The sequence below is a fragment of the Elephas maximus genome, chromosome X (assembly GCF_024166365.1).
Source record: "Elephas maximus indicus isolate mEleMax1 chromosome X, mEleMax1 primary haplotype, whole genome shotgun sequence".
In the NCBI taxonomy this organism is placed as follows: Eukaryota; Metazoa; Chordata; class Mammalia; order Proboscidea; family Elephantidae; genus Elephas; species Elephas maximus.
In genome coordinates, this window is record NC_064846.1 from 179,403,175 (window position 1) to 179,424,770 (window position 21,596).

General features: G+C 45.0%; 1 protein-coding gene across 2 annotated transcripts in view; it reads right to left on the reverse strand.

The window, feature by feature from the left end:
* CD99 (CD99 molecule (Xg blood group)) overlaps positions 1 to 21,596 on the reverse strand; it is a 40,708-nt gene continuing 19,112 nt past the window's right edge. The window contains exons 4-10 of one of the 2 annotated variants that reach the window (XM_049873464.1): positions 18,841 to 18,882; positions 17,669 to 17,737; positions 15,359 to 15,412; positions 12,577 to 12,615; positions 11,518 to 11,631; positions 1,881 to 1,934; positions 1 to 565 (exon numbers count right to left, since the gene is read on the reverse strand). In XM_049873464.1, coding sequence (XP_049729421.1) covers positions 537 to 565; positions 1,881 to 1,934; positions 11,518 to 11,631; positions 12,577 to 12,615; positions 15,359 to 15,412; positions 17,669 to 17,737; positions 18,841 to 18,882 — 401 coding nt within the window. In that variant the 3' untranslated portion in view covers positions 1 to 536. Of the gene's footprint in view, positions 566 to 1,880; positions 1,935 to 3,491; positions 5,485 to 11,517; positions 11,632 to 12,576; positions 12,616 to 15,358; positions 15,413 to 17,668; positions 17,738 to 18,840; positions 18,883 to 21,596 lie in introns of those variants that run through there. The other variant, XM_049873465.1, reaches the window with a different exon arrangement.

Here is a 21,596-nt window from a genome sequence, read left to right on the forward strand (position 1 = left end):
TTGGTTTCTACTTATTCTTTTTTATTAGTCTGGTATGTATCAAAACTCTTAACCAAGAAAACAACTATGGCGGTAACAAATGGAGGACTCGCCTCACTTAAAAACAAAAACAAAAACAAAAACCAATGGCATGTAAATTTCAGATGCGTTCAATTTACAGGCAATTTATACAGGAGTACAGGGTCGGGAGTCCCTGAGTCAGGGTGGTATTTGAATGACTGGGACTTTATAATGGTCTGCTTTTCACATCCCACGGGAAACACCCGAGGGCTTTGGAGAAAGAGCCCAAGTTCCTTTTAGATAGAAAATTCCTCGTTAGTAAACATCATTGACCCAGCAGGGCAGCAGGCAAAGCACGTCTTAGGATTAAAACAAACAAACAAAAAAACCCCAATGTGAGCAAAGCGGGGGGGACAGGATGGGGCTCCTCCCAGCTTGTCTCTGCCCGTCAGGAGGTGGTATACTTGGGGAACAGCAGAAGTCCGTCTTCTGACCCGGCGGTGAACACCTGGGTTGTTTTTTGCTGCCGGGACTCTCTAGACTTTGTCTAGAAGACTGTGTTGAACTGCCGGGTCAAAGAGAAAAAAAACAGAATTTAAATAGACAAGAAAAGGGAGTTTTAAAAGTCTTTAAATCCCTCAGGACAAATACTGCATGATTTCAGTGACATATCTAGAATAGATAAATGCATTCTAAACTCCCAAGTAAGATGGGTGGTTGCCAAGGGGTTGGGACGATTCCTCGGATGGTGCGAATGGTGAATCGCTTGACTACTAGCTGAAAGGGTGGAGGTTCGAAACCACCCGGAGGCGCCTTGGAAGAAAGTCCTGGCCATCACCTTCTGAAAGGTGATAGCCTTGAAAACTCAACGGAGCACACTTCTACTCTGCACCCATGGGGTCTCTATGAGTCCAACTTGACGGCAACTAACAGTGACAACAACAAAGTGTTGGGAAGACAGAAGGATCATTGCTTAAGGAGTGCAAGTTTCTGCTCGGTGCAATGGAAAAGTTTTGGTTCTACAGAGATGAGAGCTGTACAACACGATGAATGTAATTAACCCCACTGAATTGTGCACTGAAAAACAGCTAAAACAGTAAATTTCACGTCACCTGTGTATTAGAAAAATAGCTGCTGTCAAGATGCCTGGCGACCCCGTGTGTGTCAGAGTAGAACTGTGCTCCGTGGGGTCTTCAATGGGTGATTTTTCGGAGGCAGATTGCCAGGACTTTGTTCCGTGCCGCCTCTATGTGGACTCAAACCTCCAGCCTTTCATATTAACTGAAGAAAGGTCAGGTGATCTACTTTAGAAAGTGAGCCAGTGAAAACCCTACGGATCACAATTGGTAACCAATCGTGAAGACGGCACAGAACTGGGCAGCCTTTGGTTCTGTGGCGGGTGGGGCCGCAGTGAGTCCCGGCCACTCATAAGCAGCTAACAACACAATTACTGTACTTTTACTCAAATAGCGCATATTTGTTTTACGCAAATACCGCATATTTGTTTGTCGACCACTCTTTCCCCCCAGAGGTATTTTCATAAGCGTGCTATGCTAATTTTTTTTCACAGCAACATGTAAAAAAACTGGCATAGCGGCTTGCAAAAATACCTCGTGGAGGGAAGGAGCAACTGACAAACAAACGTAGAAGGTGTGCGTTATTTGTGTAAAACACGGCAGTTTGTCTCTGAACCTTAAAGCCCCAGATATTGTATACGTGGTCTCCTGAATGCATTCCGTTGAAAACAATGAGGCATAAACACATTTCAGATAATTAAACAGAGTTGAGCAAGTGGACAGGACAGCGGGACCTCAGTCCCATTGGTGGAAATAACACCCCAGCCCTGTGGAGCTTAGCTGGCCTCCTGTGTCCTTCCTTACCACGTGGCTCTGCCTTGTCTTGAATGTTCTCCATGTTCACGTCACCTTGTTCCCCTGAAAACAAGAAGAAAACACCCATATCTGAATGCAACAGAGAACACGTGCCTGCGAAATACATGTAAGTCATCTTATGTTTCTTTGAAGAGACAAAAACCATCTTGTGTGTTAGAATAGAACTGTGTGTTAGAGTAGAACTGTGCTCCACAGGGTTTTCAATGCCTGGTATTTTTCGATGTACATCTCCAGGCCTTTCTTCTGAGGTGCCTCTGGGTGGACTCGAACCTCAGAGCTTTCAGTTAGCAGCCAGGCATGTTAATTGCTTGCACCACCCAAGAATTTCAGGAAAAGACAGCATAAGTCTAAACCCTAAGACCAAAGAGGTTCTTTTCATCCGTGTTTAGCAGCCAACCATTCTGCTGCTGTGTATGACTACTTGGCTGTATTTTTCCATACACGGTGCGGGAATAAATGGTATTAATTAGTGGAACCCAAGCAATTTTGTTTTTCACTACATACACAGTAGCTTTCTTCCCCCTGAAAACCGAAGTACAAGCACAAGGAAACCCCCTACATTCAAACATGGACATGTATCTATGAAAATGGTGACCCCCACGTCACGGAGTACAACTGTCCCCATAGGGTTTCCTTGGCTGTAATCTTTATGAAGCCAGGTTGCCAGGCCTTCCTTCCGCAGCACCACCACGTAGGCTCAAATCACCATCTGTTAGGTTAGCAGCTGATCGCAAACTGCTTGCGCCACCTGGGGAACTGTATTGATCAGATAAAACCAAACCAGTTGCTGTCACGTCGATGGGGACTCATAGCAGCCCTACAGGACACAGTAGAACTGTCCCCCATAAGGTTTCCAAGGAGCGGCTGGTGGATTCGAACTGTCGACCTTTTCGTTAGCAGCTAAGCTCTATATGCATATAAAATTTGTGCCAACCAGGAACCCAGAATCACCCTGAGCGCAATGGGTTTGGATTTTTTGGTTTTCTCTATGAAAAAACCTTACTTGTAACTGTGCCCAGTCCTCCTCAAAAGTCAATAAAGAGAATCTTCGCAGGGTAGTATGTTTCGGCGTCTGGGACAAGCGGACATTTTCCGCTACCACCTGATTGCTATTCTCCGGGGGGAGTTCGGCCCTCTAGCCGTCCTACCCACCTCCCTCAGGTGCAAGCTGAGTGACAGCGTGTAGACACAGACTGCCCCAAACTGCCCTGGTCATCAGGGGAAGTTCAACCCACAGCAGCCGCTGAAGACAAACACAGAAACCCTCACTGCTGAAATACTCCATATAGCGTCTCCTCCTGTGGGCAGCACAGGACATACTGTGTTGTTCCTTTAATTTCCCAGACCTGAGCAGTGACAGGGTAGGAACCCCGTTGAAACCGAAATTTAAGAAAGTCAAATTTGAAGAAAATCCAAACAGTACTAATAGCTATCTTACAAAAGGGAGAATGTCTGCCCTCTACCCTGCCACCCTGTCTGCCCACCCCTCTCCAGGTACAAGCAACTGTTGAGACATCTCTCCAACAAGTTTGCAGGCCACGTTTATACCCCTCGATAAAAACCAGGGCTTAAAGAACTGGAAAATAAATCCAAAAGGCGTGAGAGATTGACAGATAAAACATTTATTTCTTGGCTGTACTGTGGCTAATGAAAACATAAGCTACGCATTTCAAACAGGAGAGAAACCATTGAATACACAACAATTCATTTTCCATTGATGAAACTTTAGTATGTGTGAAGTTGTCCCACTTCAGAGGTTAAAATACCTCCGTGGACACGTGTGTACAGTCTGTGTCACTGCAACTTGTAATTAATTTGGATGAAATGATGCAGTGACGTAACCCCTTCTTCCAACCACGAAATGATGGTTAAATGCTAACGAGTCCAAGGTTCTAAGATAAAAACGAACCGCTGACGAGGAGAGTTCAAAGATATTTGTGAAAATAACCAAGGAGGTGACCGCAGAGGGTATTTTTTTCTGCAGGCAGAGGAGGCGGTCAGCTGTCAACACAGGCAAATTCTAACCTTGCGTTCACTTCATAGGACAAGAATTCCTTCCTAATAGGCACTGTGCAAGGTTCAGAGGCAAAGCCATTCTAACTGGGCTGAGGAAGACGATACAGATCCTGACTATGTTTACGAAAAAAAGCCCATTTGAAATCATAAAGTACCACGAGACCAAAACACAACTGGGAAGCCTTCACCAGCTTTGCCCGGTCTGTGGCAATAAAGTTGGCGCCCGTTCCCTGCCCTGCTGACCGATGCATTGGGAGGAATGGAACTGGGGGTGACGAGCCTAAACAATACATGGAAGCTAGCCGCTCCATTTCTTCCTGTTGTATTTAAGTTTTTTAAAAAGTGCATTTATCTTCCCTTTCTGAAGCTACTTGTGCATGAATATAATATATATGCAATGTAATCACCTCTCATAATGTAACATAACGTAATGCAATGTAATCACCTCCCATAATGTAACATAATGTAATGCAATGTAATCACCTCCCATAATGTAACATAATATAATGCAATGTAATCACCTCCCATAATGTAACATAATGTAATGCAATGTAATCACCTCCCATAATGTAACCTAATGGACTTCTATAATGTAATGCAATGTAATGATCTCCCATAATGTAACCTAATGGACTTCTATAATGTAATGCAATGTAATCACTTCCCATAATGTAACATAATGAACTTCTATAATGTAACGCAATGTAATGACCTTCCATAATGTAACCTAATGGACTTCTATAATGTAATGCAATGTAATCACTTCCCATAATGTAACATAATGAACTTCTATAATGTAACGCAACATAATCACCTCCAATAATGTAACCTAATGGACTTCTATAACGTAATGCAATGTAATCACTTCCCATAATGTGACATAATGAACTTCTATAATGTAATGCAATCAAATCACCTCCCATAATGTAACCTAATGGACTTCTATAATGTAATGCAATGTAATCACCTCCCATAATGTAACCTAATGAACTTCTATAATATAATCTGATCTAATCACCTTCCATAATGTAATGTAATGCGATGTAATCACCCTCCATAATGTAATGTCATTTAATGTAATCACTTTCCATAATGTGATGTGATGTAATGGCCTTCCACAATGTAATGTCATGTAATATAATCACGTTCCATAATGTGATGTGATGTGATGTAATGACCTTCCATAATGTAATGTAATGTTCTTCCCTATGTAATGTAATGACACTGCATAATGTAATGTAATATAATGTAATTGCCTTCTGTAATGTAATACAATATAATGTAATCATCTTTCATAATGTAATCGCCCTTCATAATGTAATGTAATCAATTTCCATAATGTAATATAACAAACTTCTTTGCATTAAGAAGGCAGGTAACACACAGAATTCAAAGTATGAAATTTGCTGAGAATCATACCGCTACACTGGTTTTCTAGAACAAGAGAGGAGAGTAATAATTGCAAAGTCTGCTTTAAGGGTAAGGACTCTGAGTCTTGGAGATAAACATTTATCAGGCCAGGTTGGTCTTGCCTCCTGGGCAGGGTTTCCTCCTTGTGCCTAGGTCTTCGACTCATCTGCAATGGAAGGTTGGAAAGAAGAAAGTGAGCTTTGGGTTGGTTGGCTCCAGGTGGGGCTGAGGCTCCAGGAAGCATCAGCTGTTAGAAGGCCATTCCTTGGGCTCAGAAGTCAAGGGATTAAGGCTTAGAGACCCAGGTAAACATGAAGCAAGAACCGGAAGTTCTGAGTGGAAACCAAAACAGAGAAAGGAAGGGAGGGAGAGAGGGAAGGAGGAAGAGAGAAGGGGGAAAAACAAGAGAAAGAGAAGGGAGGGACGGAGTGAGGGAGGGAAAGGGAGGGAGGGACAGAGAGAGGGAGGGAGACAGACAGAGGAAGAGAGATAAATAGACAAGGAGAAATTGAGATAAAGAAATAGAGAAGTATATAAAGAGATAAAGAACAAAAGAGAAAGAACAGAGGGAGGAAGGAGAAAGAAGGAAGGGAGAGAGGAAAGAAGGAGGGACGGAGGAAGGAAAGAAGGAAGAAGGCAGGGATGGAGGAAGGAAAGAAGAAAGGAGGGAGGGAGGAAGGAGGGGAGAGGGAAGTGGGCTAGCCAGAGGCTCATTCCATTAAAGCACAGGAAATCTGCCATCAGCCCTGAGACCCTGTAAACAAGAACCCATCAGCACAACAAAGACAGTGTCATCAGCACCAAGTGGTAACAGACAAAGGCCGGGCTCCACGTGGTCAGCGCCTGCACAGGTTACTTGAAGCAAAAGCCCGGACATGCAGACAAAGCCCAGAGCCCGGCCCAGCAAACAGCCTCAACACGCCAACGTACCGCTCAAGTAAGACCCAGGGGCTCAAACAGAGCAGTGATTGCAAAGCTGCAGCCGACTGGGCAACGTTTCCTTCTGTTCTTCGTGGGGTCGCTACACTCACAGAACTACAAGTTCAAATCTTTAGAAATAAGGGACAGATTGCCTACGAACTCTCCTATGAAACTCGCCTGTGAAAGTTCAGAATCCAGTTTGGGATTATCTAAAAGGCTCATCTTAATGTGCCAAATAGGAGTCCCAGGTGGTGCAAACAGTGAACTGGCTGGCCCTCAAAATGAAAGGTGGGCAGTTCGAGTCCACCCAGAGGCGCCTCAGAAGAGAGACCTGGAGATATACTTCTGAAAAGCCAACCGTTCAAATCCCATGGAGCACAGTTGTGCTCTGACACACCTGGGGTCACCATGAGTCAGCATCAATTCAATTGTAATTGCTTTGGTATTTTTTGGAATGTGTCTAATAACTTGAATTAACATTACAATTTTATCTCTGTTCATAAAGAGATGTAACGGAGTCAAGCATTACATTTATCTTACAACACCAATATAAAAACCAAACTGTGCTTCGGAGTAGTCAGAAGGATACTTCCTATGTCTGAATTTGGTTCTCGGCTTTTTATAGGAGAACCCAAAAAACCCAGTGCCGTCGATTCCGACTCATAGTACAGAGGAGAACTTCCCCATAGAGTTTCCAAGGAGCGCCTGGTGGATTCAAACTGCTGACCCTTTGGTTAGCAGCCCTAGCACTTAACCACTACGCCAACAGTGTTTATAGGAGAGTTATGGCTAATTTCAGTGTGAAGGCTGAGCTGAATTTTAGTGCTGGACACAAAAGCCCTAATTCCTCAAGTTACAATCACCAACCTTCTTCCCTCCTTATACCTTGCTTATTTCTTCTTTTGTTTTGCTCTCTGCATTGATCACTGACCTCTTGAAAACTAAAAAGCAAACCAAGACTTAAAAAAAAAAAATCGCACTATATGTTAATTTAGTCTAAGAAGAATGAAAAACTGCAGAAAATATTCCACGAAAATGAACACAGCCTCTCGATAGTGTGTATACGAGTCTCTGGGCAGTGCAAACCATGAATGCTCTCAGCTGCTAACTGAAAAGTTGGAGGTTCAAGTCTACCCAGAGGTGCGTCAGAAGAAAGGCCTGGCAATGTACTTCTGAAAAACGAGCCACTGAAAACTCTATGGAGCACAGTCCTACTCTGACACACGGGGTCGCCGTAAGCCGGAGTCAACTCGATGGCAGGTGAATTGGTTTGGTCGTTTTTCTCTGCTATACAAATTTAATTCCAACTGCCCTGAGCCAATTCTTCTAGAAGAATGCTCTTATCTTTAAAAATTGCAAGGCAATGATTTCTACCCAGAGGGAGCCTTCTTTCTTCATGATCTACCCTCCCCGCAATGGACAAAATGCTTCATTCCCCAAAGATGAAGACCCAGGGGTGGGGGACACTTGGGTTTTTCTTTTCCCGATCCAATTTCCACACTTGGAAGCCAAGCCTGTTAAGATTCTTGGTTCCTCCCCCCAGGTCCTGTGTTTCAGGATTTGACTACAGAATAATCCAGTTTGCTATGGAGTGAACGGTGACTCTTAGCAACCCCATGGGTGCCAGAGCGGAGCTGGGCTCCACAGGGTTCTCAGTGGCTGATGTTTTGGACACAGATCGCCTACTTTTTGGTAGCAGCTGAGAGGGTTAGTTGTTCGTAGCAACCAGAGACTCTCTGATTACAAAATGCTGTTGCGGTTGTTAGGTGCCATCCAGTCGGTTCCAACTCACAGCTACCCTATGAACAACGGAGTGAAATGCTGCCTGGTCCTTTTTTTTTTTTCCTACACCATCCTCAGTCGTTGCTGTGCTGAACCCATCGTTGAAACTCCTGTATGATTCCATTTCATTGAGGGTCTTCCTCTTTTTTGCTGACCTACTTTACCAAGCACGATGTCCTTCTCCAGGGACTGGTCCCTACTGAGAACTTGTCCAAAGTACATGAGACAAAGTCTCACCATCCTCACTTCCAAGGAGCATTCTGGTTGTCCTTCTTCCAAGACAGATTTGTTTCTTCTTCTGGCAGTCCATAAGGAAAAAACTAAACCCGTTGCCTTCAAGTCAATTCTGACTCATAGAGACCCTATAGGACGGTGTGGAACTGCCCCATAGGGTTTCCAAGTAGCAGCTGGTGGATTCGAACTGCCGACCTTTAGTTAGCAGCCTGAGCTCTTAGCCACCACTTCTTCCAAGATAGACCTGTTTGTTCTTTTGGCAGTCCATTGTATATTCAATATTCTTTGCCAACACCATAATTCAAAGGCATCAATTCTTCTTCAGTCTTCCTTACTCATTGTCCAGCTTTCCCATGCATATGAGGCAATCAGAAATACCATGGCTTGGGTCAGGTGCACCTTAGTCTTCAAAGTAACATCTTTGCTTTTCAACACTTTAAAGAGGTCCTTTGCAGCAGATTTGCCCAATGCAATGCATCTTTTGATTTCTTGACTGCTGCTTCCATGGGCATTGATTGTGGATCCAAGTAAAATGAAATCCTTGACAATTTCAGTCTTTTCTCCGTTTCTCATGATGTTGCTCATTGGTCCAGTTGTGAGGATTTTTGTTTTCTTTATGTTGAGGTGTCATCCATACTGAAGGCTGTGATCTTTGATCTTCATTAGTAAGTGCTTCAGGTCCTCTTCACTTTCAGCAAGCAAGGTTGTGCCATCTGTGTATCGCAGGTTGTTAATGAGTCTTCCCCCAATCCTGACGCTGTGTTCTTCTTCATACAGTCCAGCTTCTCAGGTTATCTGCTCAGCAGACTACAGAATGGCCTAAGTCCCAGTCACAAGGTAACTGAACTGTTTTGCAACCGCAGGATACAATTTGGGTTCATCCAAAGATTTCCAACAAGTAACAGATCTGAGACTTGTTTGTTTAAAGCAAAGCCTTCATCGCTGTCTGGGATTTTCAAAGGACCAGGAGCAACTCAAATAAAATAGCATGCAGCCTCCCTTTTGGGCAGCTCCTACACCTGTCCAGTATCAGACTCTACCTGTAGAAGCTTCAGGAAGAGAACAAAAACTATAATGTAAAAGGAAAAACGGTGACAGAGGCAGGAGGGAGGGGGAAGAGGGACTCACTGCTTAGAGGGCACTGAGGTTCTGTAAAATGTGACGGAAAATGATGGAAACGGATAGCGTGACGGTGGCATGACAAAATGAATGTGATCAATGTCACTGAAGTGCACACGGAAAAAGTGCCGAAATGGCAAATCCTTTTTATATGTATATCACAGTCCCCGGAGAAGGACATCATGCTTGGTAAAGTACAGGGTCAGCAAGAAAGAGGAAGACCCTCAATGAGACGGATTGACACAGTGGCTGCAACAATGCGCTCAAGCATAACGACCATCGTGAGGATGGTGCAGGACCAGGCAGTGTTTCGTTCTGTTGTGCATGGGGTCACTATGAGTTGGAACGGACTCAACGGCATCTAACAACAACATACATACATACATATGTATATATATATATATATATATACACATACATATATACACACACAAATAAACTCATTGCCATCAAGTAGATTCCAACTCACAGGGACCATATAGGACAGAGAGCTGCTCAATAGGGTTTCCAAGGTTATAATGTTTATGGAAGCAGACTGCCACATCTTTCTCCCCAGGAGCAGGTGGCAGGTTCGTACCTCTGATCTTTCAGTTAGCAGTGAGCACTTAACACACTGTACCACCAGGGCACCTTTATATGTATATATACACTTGACATGATAAATAAAAAAGGAGAAACAAATTTACTTCCACCAATTCTCTATGAAAATGAGGAATACCCTTGATGAGGTGGATTGACACAGTGGCTGCAACAATGGGCTCGAACATAGCAACGATTGTGAGGATGGCACAGGACTGGGCAGTGTTTTGTCCTGTTGTACATAGGGCTGCTATGAGTCGGAACCTAACAACAACATACACACATATATATACACATATATATATATAGATTTCTCTCAAAAACCCACTACCATCAAGATGATTCCAACTCATAGTGACCTTACAGGACAGAGTAGAACTGCCCCATTGGGTTTCCAAGGCTGTAATCTTTACAGAAGCCAACCGCCACATATTTCTCCCGAGAAGCGGCTGGTGGGTTCAAAGCTCCGACCTTTCGGTTAGCAGCTGGGTGCTTCACCCACTGTGCCACCAGGGCTCCTTCTATATATACATCCCTACATATTACCACAATCAAGCAATCGATCAATAAGGAGAAACAAATGGACTTCCACTGATTCTCTAAGAATTTAATTTCTCAGCTATTTCTAGGGGAAGCACAAGAAAAAGGTGTGTTTCGCTTTTTCTTCTTTTCTCCTCATTCCGATCTTAGGTTTTCCGGAGGCACCTCCTGGAATTTGCTCACCTCTCCATTTGGGAACCACTCAACCCTTGCTCCCAATCCACCAAGTAAACACTGCGTCCCGAGTGCCTGCCAGGTGGAAGACGCCAGGTCCCAGGTGGGAAATAGGACTCAATCTGCAGCCTCACGCCTTCACGGAGCCGCAGAAAACCTACAGCGAATGTATCGTGATCCCACCGCTTTGTAAACGCAAACAAGGCTGTGGGGTTCTGGGGTGGAATCCTCACCTTCCATGCGGGAGACCTGGGTTCAATTCCCGGCCAGTGTACTTCACGCGGAGCCACCGCCCACCTGTCAGTGGAGGCTTTCGTGTGGCTGTGAAGCTGAACAGGTTTCAGCAGAGCTTTCAGACCCAGGTAGACTAGGAAGAGAGGCCTGGCAATCGACCTCTGAAACTCAGTGAAAATGCTGTGGATTATAATACTCCAATCCACAAGGGACCCTGGGAACAGGGCCGTGTTTCATTCTGTCGTGCGTGGGGTCGCCATGAGTCGGGGTGGACTCAGCGGCGGCTATGAACAATACACACACACACACACACACACGCGAGCAGTGTCACCCATGGTGGGCAGGTTTCAGTGGAGTTTCTGGAATAAGACTAGGAAGAACGGCCAGGTGGGCAACTTCTGAAAATGAGCCAATGGAAACTCTATGGATCACAACCGTCTGATCTGCAAGCAATCATAAGGAGACCACAGGACTAGGCACCGTTTCGGTTCACTGAGCATAGGGACCCACGAGTCAGGGCTGGCTCAAAAGCAGCAAACAACGGCAGCAACAATAACCACAATAGCACAGATGCAAAACCCAAGAACTGGAGTGGTTAGTAACTTGGACACCTTACCATTTTCTTTGAAGCACAACTTCTTTTTCTGGTAAGCAATGAAGCTGGAAACAGCCCCGGCCACAGCAACCACTATGGTCCCTATGATCCCAGGGATGACCCCAGGGGAGTCACCTGTGGAAGGAAGCGCAAGGCATCATGATTGGGAGCACTGGTGGGGAGAATATGCCAGGACGGGCACCTGGTGGAGAATCTTGGTCGTGAGAGACACACGAAATAACCAAGGGTCATGGGCTGTACTGTGTCCTTCCCAAAACGTGCTGGAATTGTAACTCCTATACCTGTGGATGTAATTTAATGTAACACAATGTAATGTAATGATCTTCCATAATGTAATGTAATGCTCTTCCATGATGTAATGCAAGGCAATGACTTTCCACAATGTAATGTAATCATCTTCCATAATATAATATAACCTAATGATCTTCCATAATGTAATGTAATGACCTTCCATAATGTAATGCTCTTCCATAATGTAATGCAATGTAATGACCTTTCATAATGTAATGTAGTCATCTTCCATAATGTAATGTAATAACCTTCTATAACATAATGTGACCCAATGCCCCTCCATAAAGTAATGTAATGTAATGATCTTCCATAATGCAATGTAATATAATATAGACCTTCCCTAATATAATGCAATTACCTTCCATAATGTAGCCTAGCATAATGTAATGACATTCCATATTGTAATGTAATATAATGTAATCACCTTCCCTAATATAATGTAATCACCTTCCATAATGTCATCTAGCATAATGGAATGTATAATCAATCAGTTGAGGTCATACCAGTGCAGGGTGGGTCCTAAACCTAAAAACCTCTGAGTTATATAAGGAGCAGAACAGACTGAGAGAAGTACACAAGAGGACGACAGAAGCCATGTGACGATTGCCCAGAAGCCAAGGAATGCCCCACAGTGAGTAATCATCCTTCCCGTTGGCATCTCTACGATGATGGCGAAAACTCTAAAGGTTACGTCTTGAACAATTTAAGCCACTTTTCTCAGCATGAACAGGAGATCCAAAGAAAGGCATCAGAACCGCGTATACGCACCCTGCTGGTTCCCGTCATCTCTGTGGCTCCCCCCTCCACCTGCAAGACAGGACGAAGGCTTGTCAACAATGCGCTGGCAAGGCGTTTGGTAAAGACGAACTCATACCAGACGTAGATGGTACCCAATATCAAAGAATAAGGATACGCAAAAAAGTAAACCAGTTGCCATCACGTTGACTCCCGCCCACGGTGACCCCATTGTACGTCAGGGTAGAACTTTGCTCCATAAAGTTTCCAGTGGCTGATTTTGTGGAAGTACATCACCTGGACTTTCTCCGTGGTGCCTCTGAGTGGACTTGAACCTCCAACCTTTCAGTTACTCATCAAGCGCTTAACTCTTTGCATCACCCAGGGAGTCCACAGTGCAGGAGTATTATTTTATAAGAACAACTAATGGGATAACCTAAATGCCTAATGATGCAGGATTGTTAAATGAATTTTAACATGAAGGGGAAGACTCGGCCTAAGGGGGAAGACGGGAAAGCCATGTGCGAGTGAAGTCTTTGCACCTCTCTGGGAAGTCACCTTTGGGAGAGGAACGCAGCAGGTGACAATGTGAAAAACCTTTACCCCGTTTTATTGGTATTCACCGTTCATGCGCAGTTCTTGAAGAAGAAGAAAACGACAGCCAGGGCTCAGTGATGGAGCAGGAAATCAAGTATTTCCCAGGACCAGTGAAGAAGGCCCAGTTTGTACCTGGGGCACGGGCATCACAGGAGTTAGTGAGATGCACACGTCATTATACCTGCAGGAAGGTACCATTCTTTTTTTTTTTTTTTCAAGGAGCAGACATTTATTTCCTCACAGTTTAGAAGGCTAAAAGTCCAGATTTAGGATACCAGCTCTAGGGGAAGGCTCTCACTCTTCATCGACTCTGGGGGAAGGTCCTTGTCTGTCTTCAGCTCCTGTCCCTCAGTTCCTCAGCCATCTCCACATGGTGAGATATCTATCTCCCCCCATCTGTGCTTCCTTGAATCTATGCCTAATCAGCTCTTTTTTTTTTTTCGTGCTTTAAGTGAAAGGTTACAGCTCAAGTTAATTTCTCATACAAAAATTTATACACATATTGTTATGTGACACTAGTTGCAATCCCTATAATGTGACAACACACTCCTTTCCACCCTGGATTTCCCCTGTCCGTTCAGCCAGCTCCTGCCCCCCTCTGCCTTCTCATCTCTCCTCCAGACAGGAGCTGCCCACTTAGTCTCATGTGTCTACTTGAGCCAAGACGCTCACTCCGCACCTGTATCATTTTCTGTCTTACAGTCCAGTCTAATCTTTGTCTGAAGAGTTAGCTTCAGGAACGGTTTTAGTTTTGGGCTAACAGAACGTCTGGGGGCCATGGCTTCGGGGGTCCCTCCAGTCTCAGTCAGACCATGAAGTCTGGTCTTTTTACGTGAATTTGAGTTCCGCACCCTACTTTTCTCCTGCTCCTTCAGGGACTCTCTGTTATGTGCCCTGTTAGGGCGGTTACTGGTGGTAGCTGGGCGCCATCTAGGAAGGTACTGTTGTCCTCTGTCCAGGGGAAGGTGGAGAAGAACTAAGTTTAGAATGTAAATAACCCTACCAGGAAGCAGTGGGATCAAGACTGAAGCCCCAAACCAAGGCGGGTGACAATCTCTTTCCACCTCAAGAGAGCTACCCCCAGCTCAAGCTCTCGTATAACCCTGGTAGAGGAGACCCTGAAAAGTTTGTGTCCAGCTACGTGTTCATATTCATCAAGACACTGCTGTCCGCCATCCTGTGGTCAAAGTTCTAGAGAGAGGCAGGAAACCTGCTCTCTATTGTAACGCTGCAGCTGGGGCCGCTTGGGTGGGTCTCTCTTCTCCCGTCTTTGGCCTTCTCTTTCCACATTCATTCAATGAGTATTTAAAATATGAAATATCTCCACACTTAAATTCAGTGAGTATTTAAAATAGGAAACCGTGGCGAGTCCCTCGGTGGTGCAAAAGGTGGACACGCTCGGCTGCTCACCCAAGGTTGGAGGCTCCAGTCTACCCAGAGAAGCCTCAGAAAAAAAGGTCTGGCCATCTACTTCTCAAGAGTTAGCGATTGAAAACACTATGAAGCACAGATCTACTCTGACGCACGTGGGCTCAGGGTGAGTCAGTTGGAATAGACTTTATGACAACGTTTTTTTTTTTTTAAATATTGTTGTTGTTGAGAATATACCCAGCAGAACGTATTCTAACACTTTCTACACGTACAATTCAATGACATTGACGACATTCTTGAAGTTGTTGGACCATTTTCACCCTCCTTTTCTGAGTTCTTCCTCCCCCATTCACATAAACTCACTGCCCCCGAAGCTTCCTATCTCATCTTCTGAGTTGCCGTTGTCAATTCGATCCCCTATAGATAGACCTTAAAAGAGCACAATACCCATGACAGACATTCCTTACTAGTGAAGCTAAACTATTGTTCAGTTTTAAAAAACTTGAGGGGCTACTTCTGTTTTCAGGTTTAAAGATTATCTCAGGGCAATAGTTTCGGGGGTTCACCCAGGCTAGTGGTGTTTTCTGAAGGGTATCCATCCCGCCGACCTCCATACCCTGGAGAGGGAAGGAGGCCTTCTGAACAATGAACACAGGTCTGAGGCCAGCCTCTGGGGGGCAGATTTTGCATTTCCCAACCCCTAACGCACCTGCATAGACAGAGACCCCACCCCTTGGCTGTGGTGGTTTTCCTGAGGACTAAGAAGGACGAACCTGCAGCAGTTCTGCAGAGCAGCCGGGCCATGTGGCTGGAGGGAAACGACACAGAATGAAGCTAGACACCCTACCTTCGCCGGACGTCCCAAATGTCCCATCAGTGAGGTCAGCATCTGAAAAGCCACCTTTGGAGACAAACCACAGCATCACTGTTCATGTGGAAAGTACCGAGAGGGTCTACATATCATGGGATGAAGGGAAACCATCACAGGACTCAAAAGCAGATCTGGGGTGCTGTGGAATGAATTTGGTCACCCCTCCAAAGTTGTGCTGAAGTCCTAACTCTGGTACCTGAAAATATGACCCTTTTGGAAATCAGGGTTTGTTATGGATTGAATTGTGTCCCCCAGAATATGTCCCAGAATCGTAACCCCTGTACTGGTGGATGTAACCTCATTTGGGAATAGGGTTTTTTTTTTTCTCTTGTTACATTTATGAGGCCATAGCCGTGCAGAGCCTGTCTTAGGCCAATCACTTTTAAGATATAAAAGGGCAGAGTAGGCACGGAGAGAAGCAAGCAGAGATGGGAAAATAGATGCCACGTGGAGATCACCCAGGAATCAAGGACCAGGCACTGAAAGAGACAAGGACCTTCCCCCAGAGCTGACAGAGAGGGAGTCTTCCCCGAGAGCCAATGCCTTGAATCGGAACTTCTAGCCTCCTGAACTGTGAGAAAACGGATTTCTGTTCTTGGAAGCCACGCGCTGGCGGTGTTTCTGTTGCCAGGGCGCTAGAGGACTCGGGCGGGACCCCAACAAAAATTCTGCAGGAAGGAAGCAGGCTTTCAAATACGCAGTTACAGTGAACCCTGGTCCTATTTTAAAGCTCCTGAAATTCATTCTACCTGAAACTCTGCCACTAAAACCTGAAAAAGATGGGACAGAAAATAGAAATCACAGGCACCTCCTGTTGACGACTATAAATATCAGCAGTAACCGGGAGAAACGGACGCATCAGAAGTCTGAACCCCGTGGAAAAATCTAAATTTTACACATATGTCAACCACTCTCCCAGTATGTACAAAAGACAGACTTTTTTTTTTTCCTTATAAATGTTTTCATTTAAATCGACATACGGTATGATGGAAGGAATGACCACCAAAATGGTAACAGCATTTTTTTTCATCGTATTAGGGTATGGAACACCGTTATATTTTTTCTGTGGAAAAAGATGAAAACAAATACATAAGGAAAAAAAAAATGGAGGTTTCAGCAGCTGTTCCATGCAAAAAACTGGGGCCATTCAGACTTTCTCTGAGAATAAAGAGTCAGAAAAGCTGATTTAAATGGTCCCCAGCAGCGGGTTAAAACTTACTAACTTCTCGACAGGGTATGTACAAGCTGATACTTTTCTCCATTATCCATTCTACATATTTAAATTTCTGTAAGCCATCTTTTAAAGATTCTACAACATGGAAAGACGCCCCTGGTGGCCCAACCATTAAGCGCTCAACTACTAACCAAAAGGTAGGCTGTTCGAACCCACCCAGCGGTTCCTTGGAAAAAAAGACCTGGAAATCTGCTTCTGGTAAAGACCACACCCTAGGAAACCCTATGGGGCAGTTCTACTCTGTAACATATGGGGTCATTATGAGTCGGAATTGACTGTACACCACCCAATCACGAACAACAACTATAGAATGTTGGAAATAAAACCAGCAGCAAACTAAACGTCAAATGCAAACCAAACATATCCTTTTGAAAACTAGGTTTTCTATGACTTGAAATTTGTAATTACCTTGTACCAAGAGTTAACAAGAAGCACGTGTGTTTTAGTTACTTAGAGCTGCTATAACAGAAAGACGGCAAGTGGACGGCTTTAACAAACAGAAGTTTATTCTCTCACAGTCTAGGAGGTTACAAGTTTGAATTCAGGGTGCCAGCTCCAGAGAAAGGCTTCTCTCTGTCGGCTCTGGCGGTAGGTCCCTGCCATAGATCTTCCCCTGGTCTAGCAGCTTCTTAGCACAGGGACCCCGGGTCTAAAGGACTCGCTCTGCTCCTTGCTCTTCTTTCTTAATGACAATGAGGTCTTTCTTTCTCCCTGCCCACCTCTCTCTTTTATATCTCAGAAGACATTGATGCAAGACACAATCTGATCCTGTAGACTGAGTCCTGCCTCGTTAACATAACTGCCTCTAACCCTGCCTCATTAACATCATAGAGGTAGGATTTACAACACAGGATAATTACATCAGATCACAAAATGGAGGACAACCACACAATGCTGGAAATCACAGCCTAGTCAAGCTGATACACATTTTTCAGGGGACACAATTCAATCCATAACAACATACTAATCTGAAATGAACTGCTCTCAGATGAAACAGAAATCAGAGAAGTCCGAGGAACACCCAAAGGGCCCGAGGAAGGAGAGGGTCTTACCGGAGGAGCCGGGCTGGCGAGGGTTTGGCTCCGGCTTTGGTTTGGGTGGATTAGGCTGTGCGGGGTCATCTGTTCATGAAAGATGAACGTTACAATCGTGAGCAATTTGAAATCAAAACAACAAAACCTCAGTTAGATCTCATGCTTTGTCACGGTAGGGATATACATACACATAGCCACTTGCCAGTATATCTCCATCGCCTTGCAGACACAATCAACCCAGTTGTCACTGAGTCGATGCCGACTCATGGCGCCCCATGTATGGGCCAGAGTAGAACTGTGCTCCATAGGGTTTTCAGGGGTGATTTTTCTGAAGTAGATCTCCAGATCTTTCTTCCAAGGTACCTCTGGGTAGATTCAAACTGCCAACCTTTTGGTTGACAGTGAGCATGTTAACCTTTCCAACAGAAACTAAAGCAAAAGTCGGACGAGCTGTAGAATCTGTGGGACCCAGTGAAAAATGAAAAGGTGGGGCTCTTTGTTCAAACTTTATTAAGAATTCCAAGACGGCACCGCAGGGGGGTACCCCAATGCAGGGTCCCCTTCTGGGCGTGAGTACACACATTACGTGGTTATGAAGCTCCCCTTGGCAGTGGTACTCATATTTGCCTTTGTCATTCCACAGCTTGTTAGAGGTTTAACGTTCAAATACGTACATCAGTAAAAATAAAACCACGACAATAACGAAATACCGATTCCCCATGTTTTCAGTGTAGAAACTGATTCTTGATATCATTTAAAACAAATAAGGCTCTTTTGAGGCAGTGCTTGTTCAGTGGTAGAATTCTCGCCTTCCATGCGGGAGACCTAGGTTCAAATCCTGGCCAGTGCACCTCATGTGCGGCCAACACTCATCTGTGGGTGGAGGCTTGTGTGTTACTGTGACGCTGAACAGGTTTCAGCAGGGCTTCTAGACTAAGACCAGGAGGAAAGGCCTGGCAATCAATGTCCAAAACATCAGCCGATAAAAACCCTATGGACCATAACAGTCTGATCCAAGTCAACCACGAGGATAGTGCAAGACCGGGCAGCGATTTGTTCTGCGGCGCGTGGGGTCGGCATGAATCAAGGTTGGCTCGACGGCAGCTAACAACAACAACGAGCCTTTTAAAAATGATAACAGTTTGGTGACAAGGATTTGGTGACATAGAAGAAGTAAACTATATACTCACATTCCCCTCCACTAAGGGCATCTTCTAAATTTAAGTCTTGTCCTAGAGGGGGAAAAGGATTGTTAGTATTGAAGTTGTGAGTGGAAGGAGCGAGGGGTGCCCTCCTGCACAGACGCACCCTGAGTCCTCTCATCCCCAGAATATTTTTCTGAGTATCACTCTGCCCCAGTCTCCAGGTGCTGCTATAACAGAAGTACCATTCTTAGTCATCTAGCGCTGCTATGACAGAAAATACCACAAGTGGATACCTTTAACAAACAGAAGTTTATCTTCTCACAGTAAAGTAGGCTCTAAGTCTGGATTCAGGGTGTCAGCTCCATGGGAAGGCTTTCTCTCTCTGTTGGCTCTGAAGGAAGGTCCTTGTCCTCAATCTTCCCCTGGTCAAGGAGCTTCTCAGGTGCAGGGACCCCGGGTCCAAAGGACACACTGTGCTCCCGGCACTGTTTTCTTGGTGGTGTGAGGTCCCCTGTCTCTCTGCTGACTTCTCTCTTTTATATCTCAGGAGATTGCCTCAAGACACAATTGAATCCTGGAGGTTGAGTCCTGCCTGACTAAGACAACTGCCACCCATCCTCCCTCATTAACACCACAGAGGCAGGATTTACACCATATAGGAAAATCACACAATACCAGGAATCATGGCCCAGCTCAACTGATACACACATTTTGGGGGGACATAATTCAATCTGTGACATACCACAAGTGGGGGGCTGTCATTAACAGATACTTATTTTCTCACAGTTCAGGAGGCTAGAAGTCTGAATTCAGGGCACCAGCTCTAAGTGGAAGGCTTTCTCTCTCTGCCGGCTCTGGGGGAATTCCCTGTCTCTTCAGCTTCTGTTCCTCGGCTCCTTGGTGAAGTCCACGAGGCATCTGACTTACCCACATTTGAACAGGCTCCCTGTGTATCAGACCTGCTCCTTATAACTCAGAAGTCATGAGGGTTAGGACACACCCTACGCTGATATGGCCTTGTTAGCATAGCAAAGAAACCCCTGTTCCCAATTGAGATCACGACCCCAGGTAAACCCGAAACCCGATGCCATCGAGTTGATTCCGACTCATAGGGAAACCCTATAGGACAGAGTAGAATTGCCTTATAGGGTTTCCAAGGAGTTCCTGGTGGATTCGAACTGCCAACCTTTTGATTAGCAGGCATAGCTCTTAACCACTGCACCACCAGGGCCCCCCGCTAAAGGCTACAGCCTTGGAAAGCCTATGAGGGAGGTTCTGCCCATCCTATAGGGTTCCTATGAGTCCGAATGGACTCGACAGCAACAGATTTGGCTTTCTGGTTTATTAACTTTATTTTTTAATCAGATGGAGATAAGAGCTGAGCAACTTCTGGCATTGATTTTACTCCCGGTGGCCAGCTGTTATGCATTGAATTGTGTCTCCCCAAAATATGTATTGGAATCTTAACCCATATACCTGTGGATATGATCCTATTTGGAAATAGGGTTTTCTTTGTTACGGTAATTAGATCATAATTGAGTTAGGTGGGCCCTAAATCTAATCAATTCTGAGTTATACAAAGAAAAGACTAGATATGTGCACGTGCTCCCACCCCTGGGGGAAGACAGAAGCCATGTGAGAATGTTCTGCAAGCCAAGGAACCAAGGATCACAGGGGCTACCTACGAGGAAGGAAACAACATGGCCAAGACCCTGGTTTGGACTTCTAACCTCCAGAACTGTGAGAGCATAAACTTCTGTTCTTGAAAGCCACCCCCTTTTGGTATTTGTGTCATGGCAGCGCTAGGAGTCTAAGACACTAATCAACAATGACCACTGGCACAATTCCATTATCTGTCCATCCCATGGTGCAGTGGTTAAAACACTCCTCGACTGCTAACCAGAAGGATGGCAGTCTGAACCCACCCAGCGGCTCTGCCAAAGAAAGGCCTGACGATCGGCCCCCAGTAAAGATAACAGCCTAGGAAACCCTACAAAGCAGTTCTACTCTGTCATATAGGGTTGCTATGAGGTAGGCTGCTAACCAAAAGGTCGGCAGTTGGAATCCACCAGCCGCTCCTTGGAAACCCTATGGGGCAGTTCTACTCTGTCCTGTGGGGTCGCTGAGTCGGAACCGACTTGACGGCACCTAACAACAGCAACAATGTGAGTCGGAATAGACTCCATGGCAACCTTTTTTTTTGGTCCATTCCATTACTGACTTTTATTCGAAAGTGTCAATTATAACAAACAGTATGCCTGTCCTACAAGCTGAGGTCTGAGTTCACGGGTTATATGGGTGCAATCTCCCCAAGTATTCTCTCTGCCAGGAAGTGGACACCCCGAGACAGACTAACTCAGATGCTATTACGGACTGAATTGTGTCCCCTAAAAATGGGTGTCAACTTGGCTAGGCCATGATTCCCAGTATTGTGTGACTGTCCACAATTTTGTCATCTGATATGATTTTCCTATGTGTTGTAAATCCTAACCTCTTTGATGTTGATGAGGCAGGATTAGAGGCAGTTATGTTTATGAGGCAGGACTCAATCTACAGGATTAGGTTGTATCTTGAGTCAATCTCTTTTGAGATATAAAAGAGAGAAGCAAGCAGGGAGACTTGGGGACCTCATACCACCAAGAAAGAAGAGCCAGGAGAATAGCGTGCCTTTGGATGTGGGTCCCTGCACTGAGACCCTCCTTGACCAGGTGAATATTATTGACAAGGACCTTCCCCCAGAGCCGACAGAGAGAGAAAGCCTTCCCTTGGAGCTGGAGCCCTGAATTTGGACTTCTAGCCTC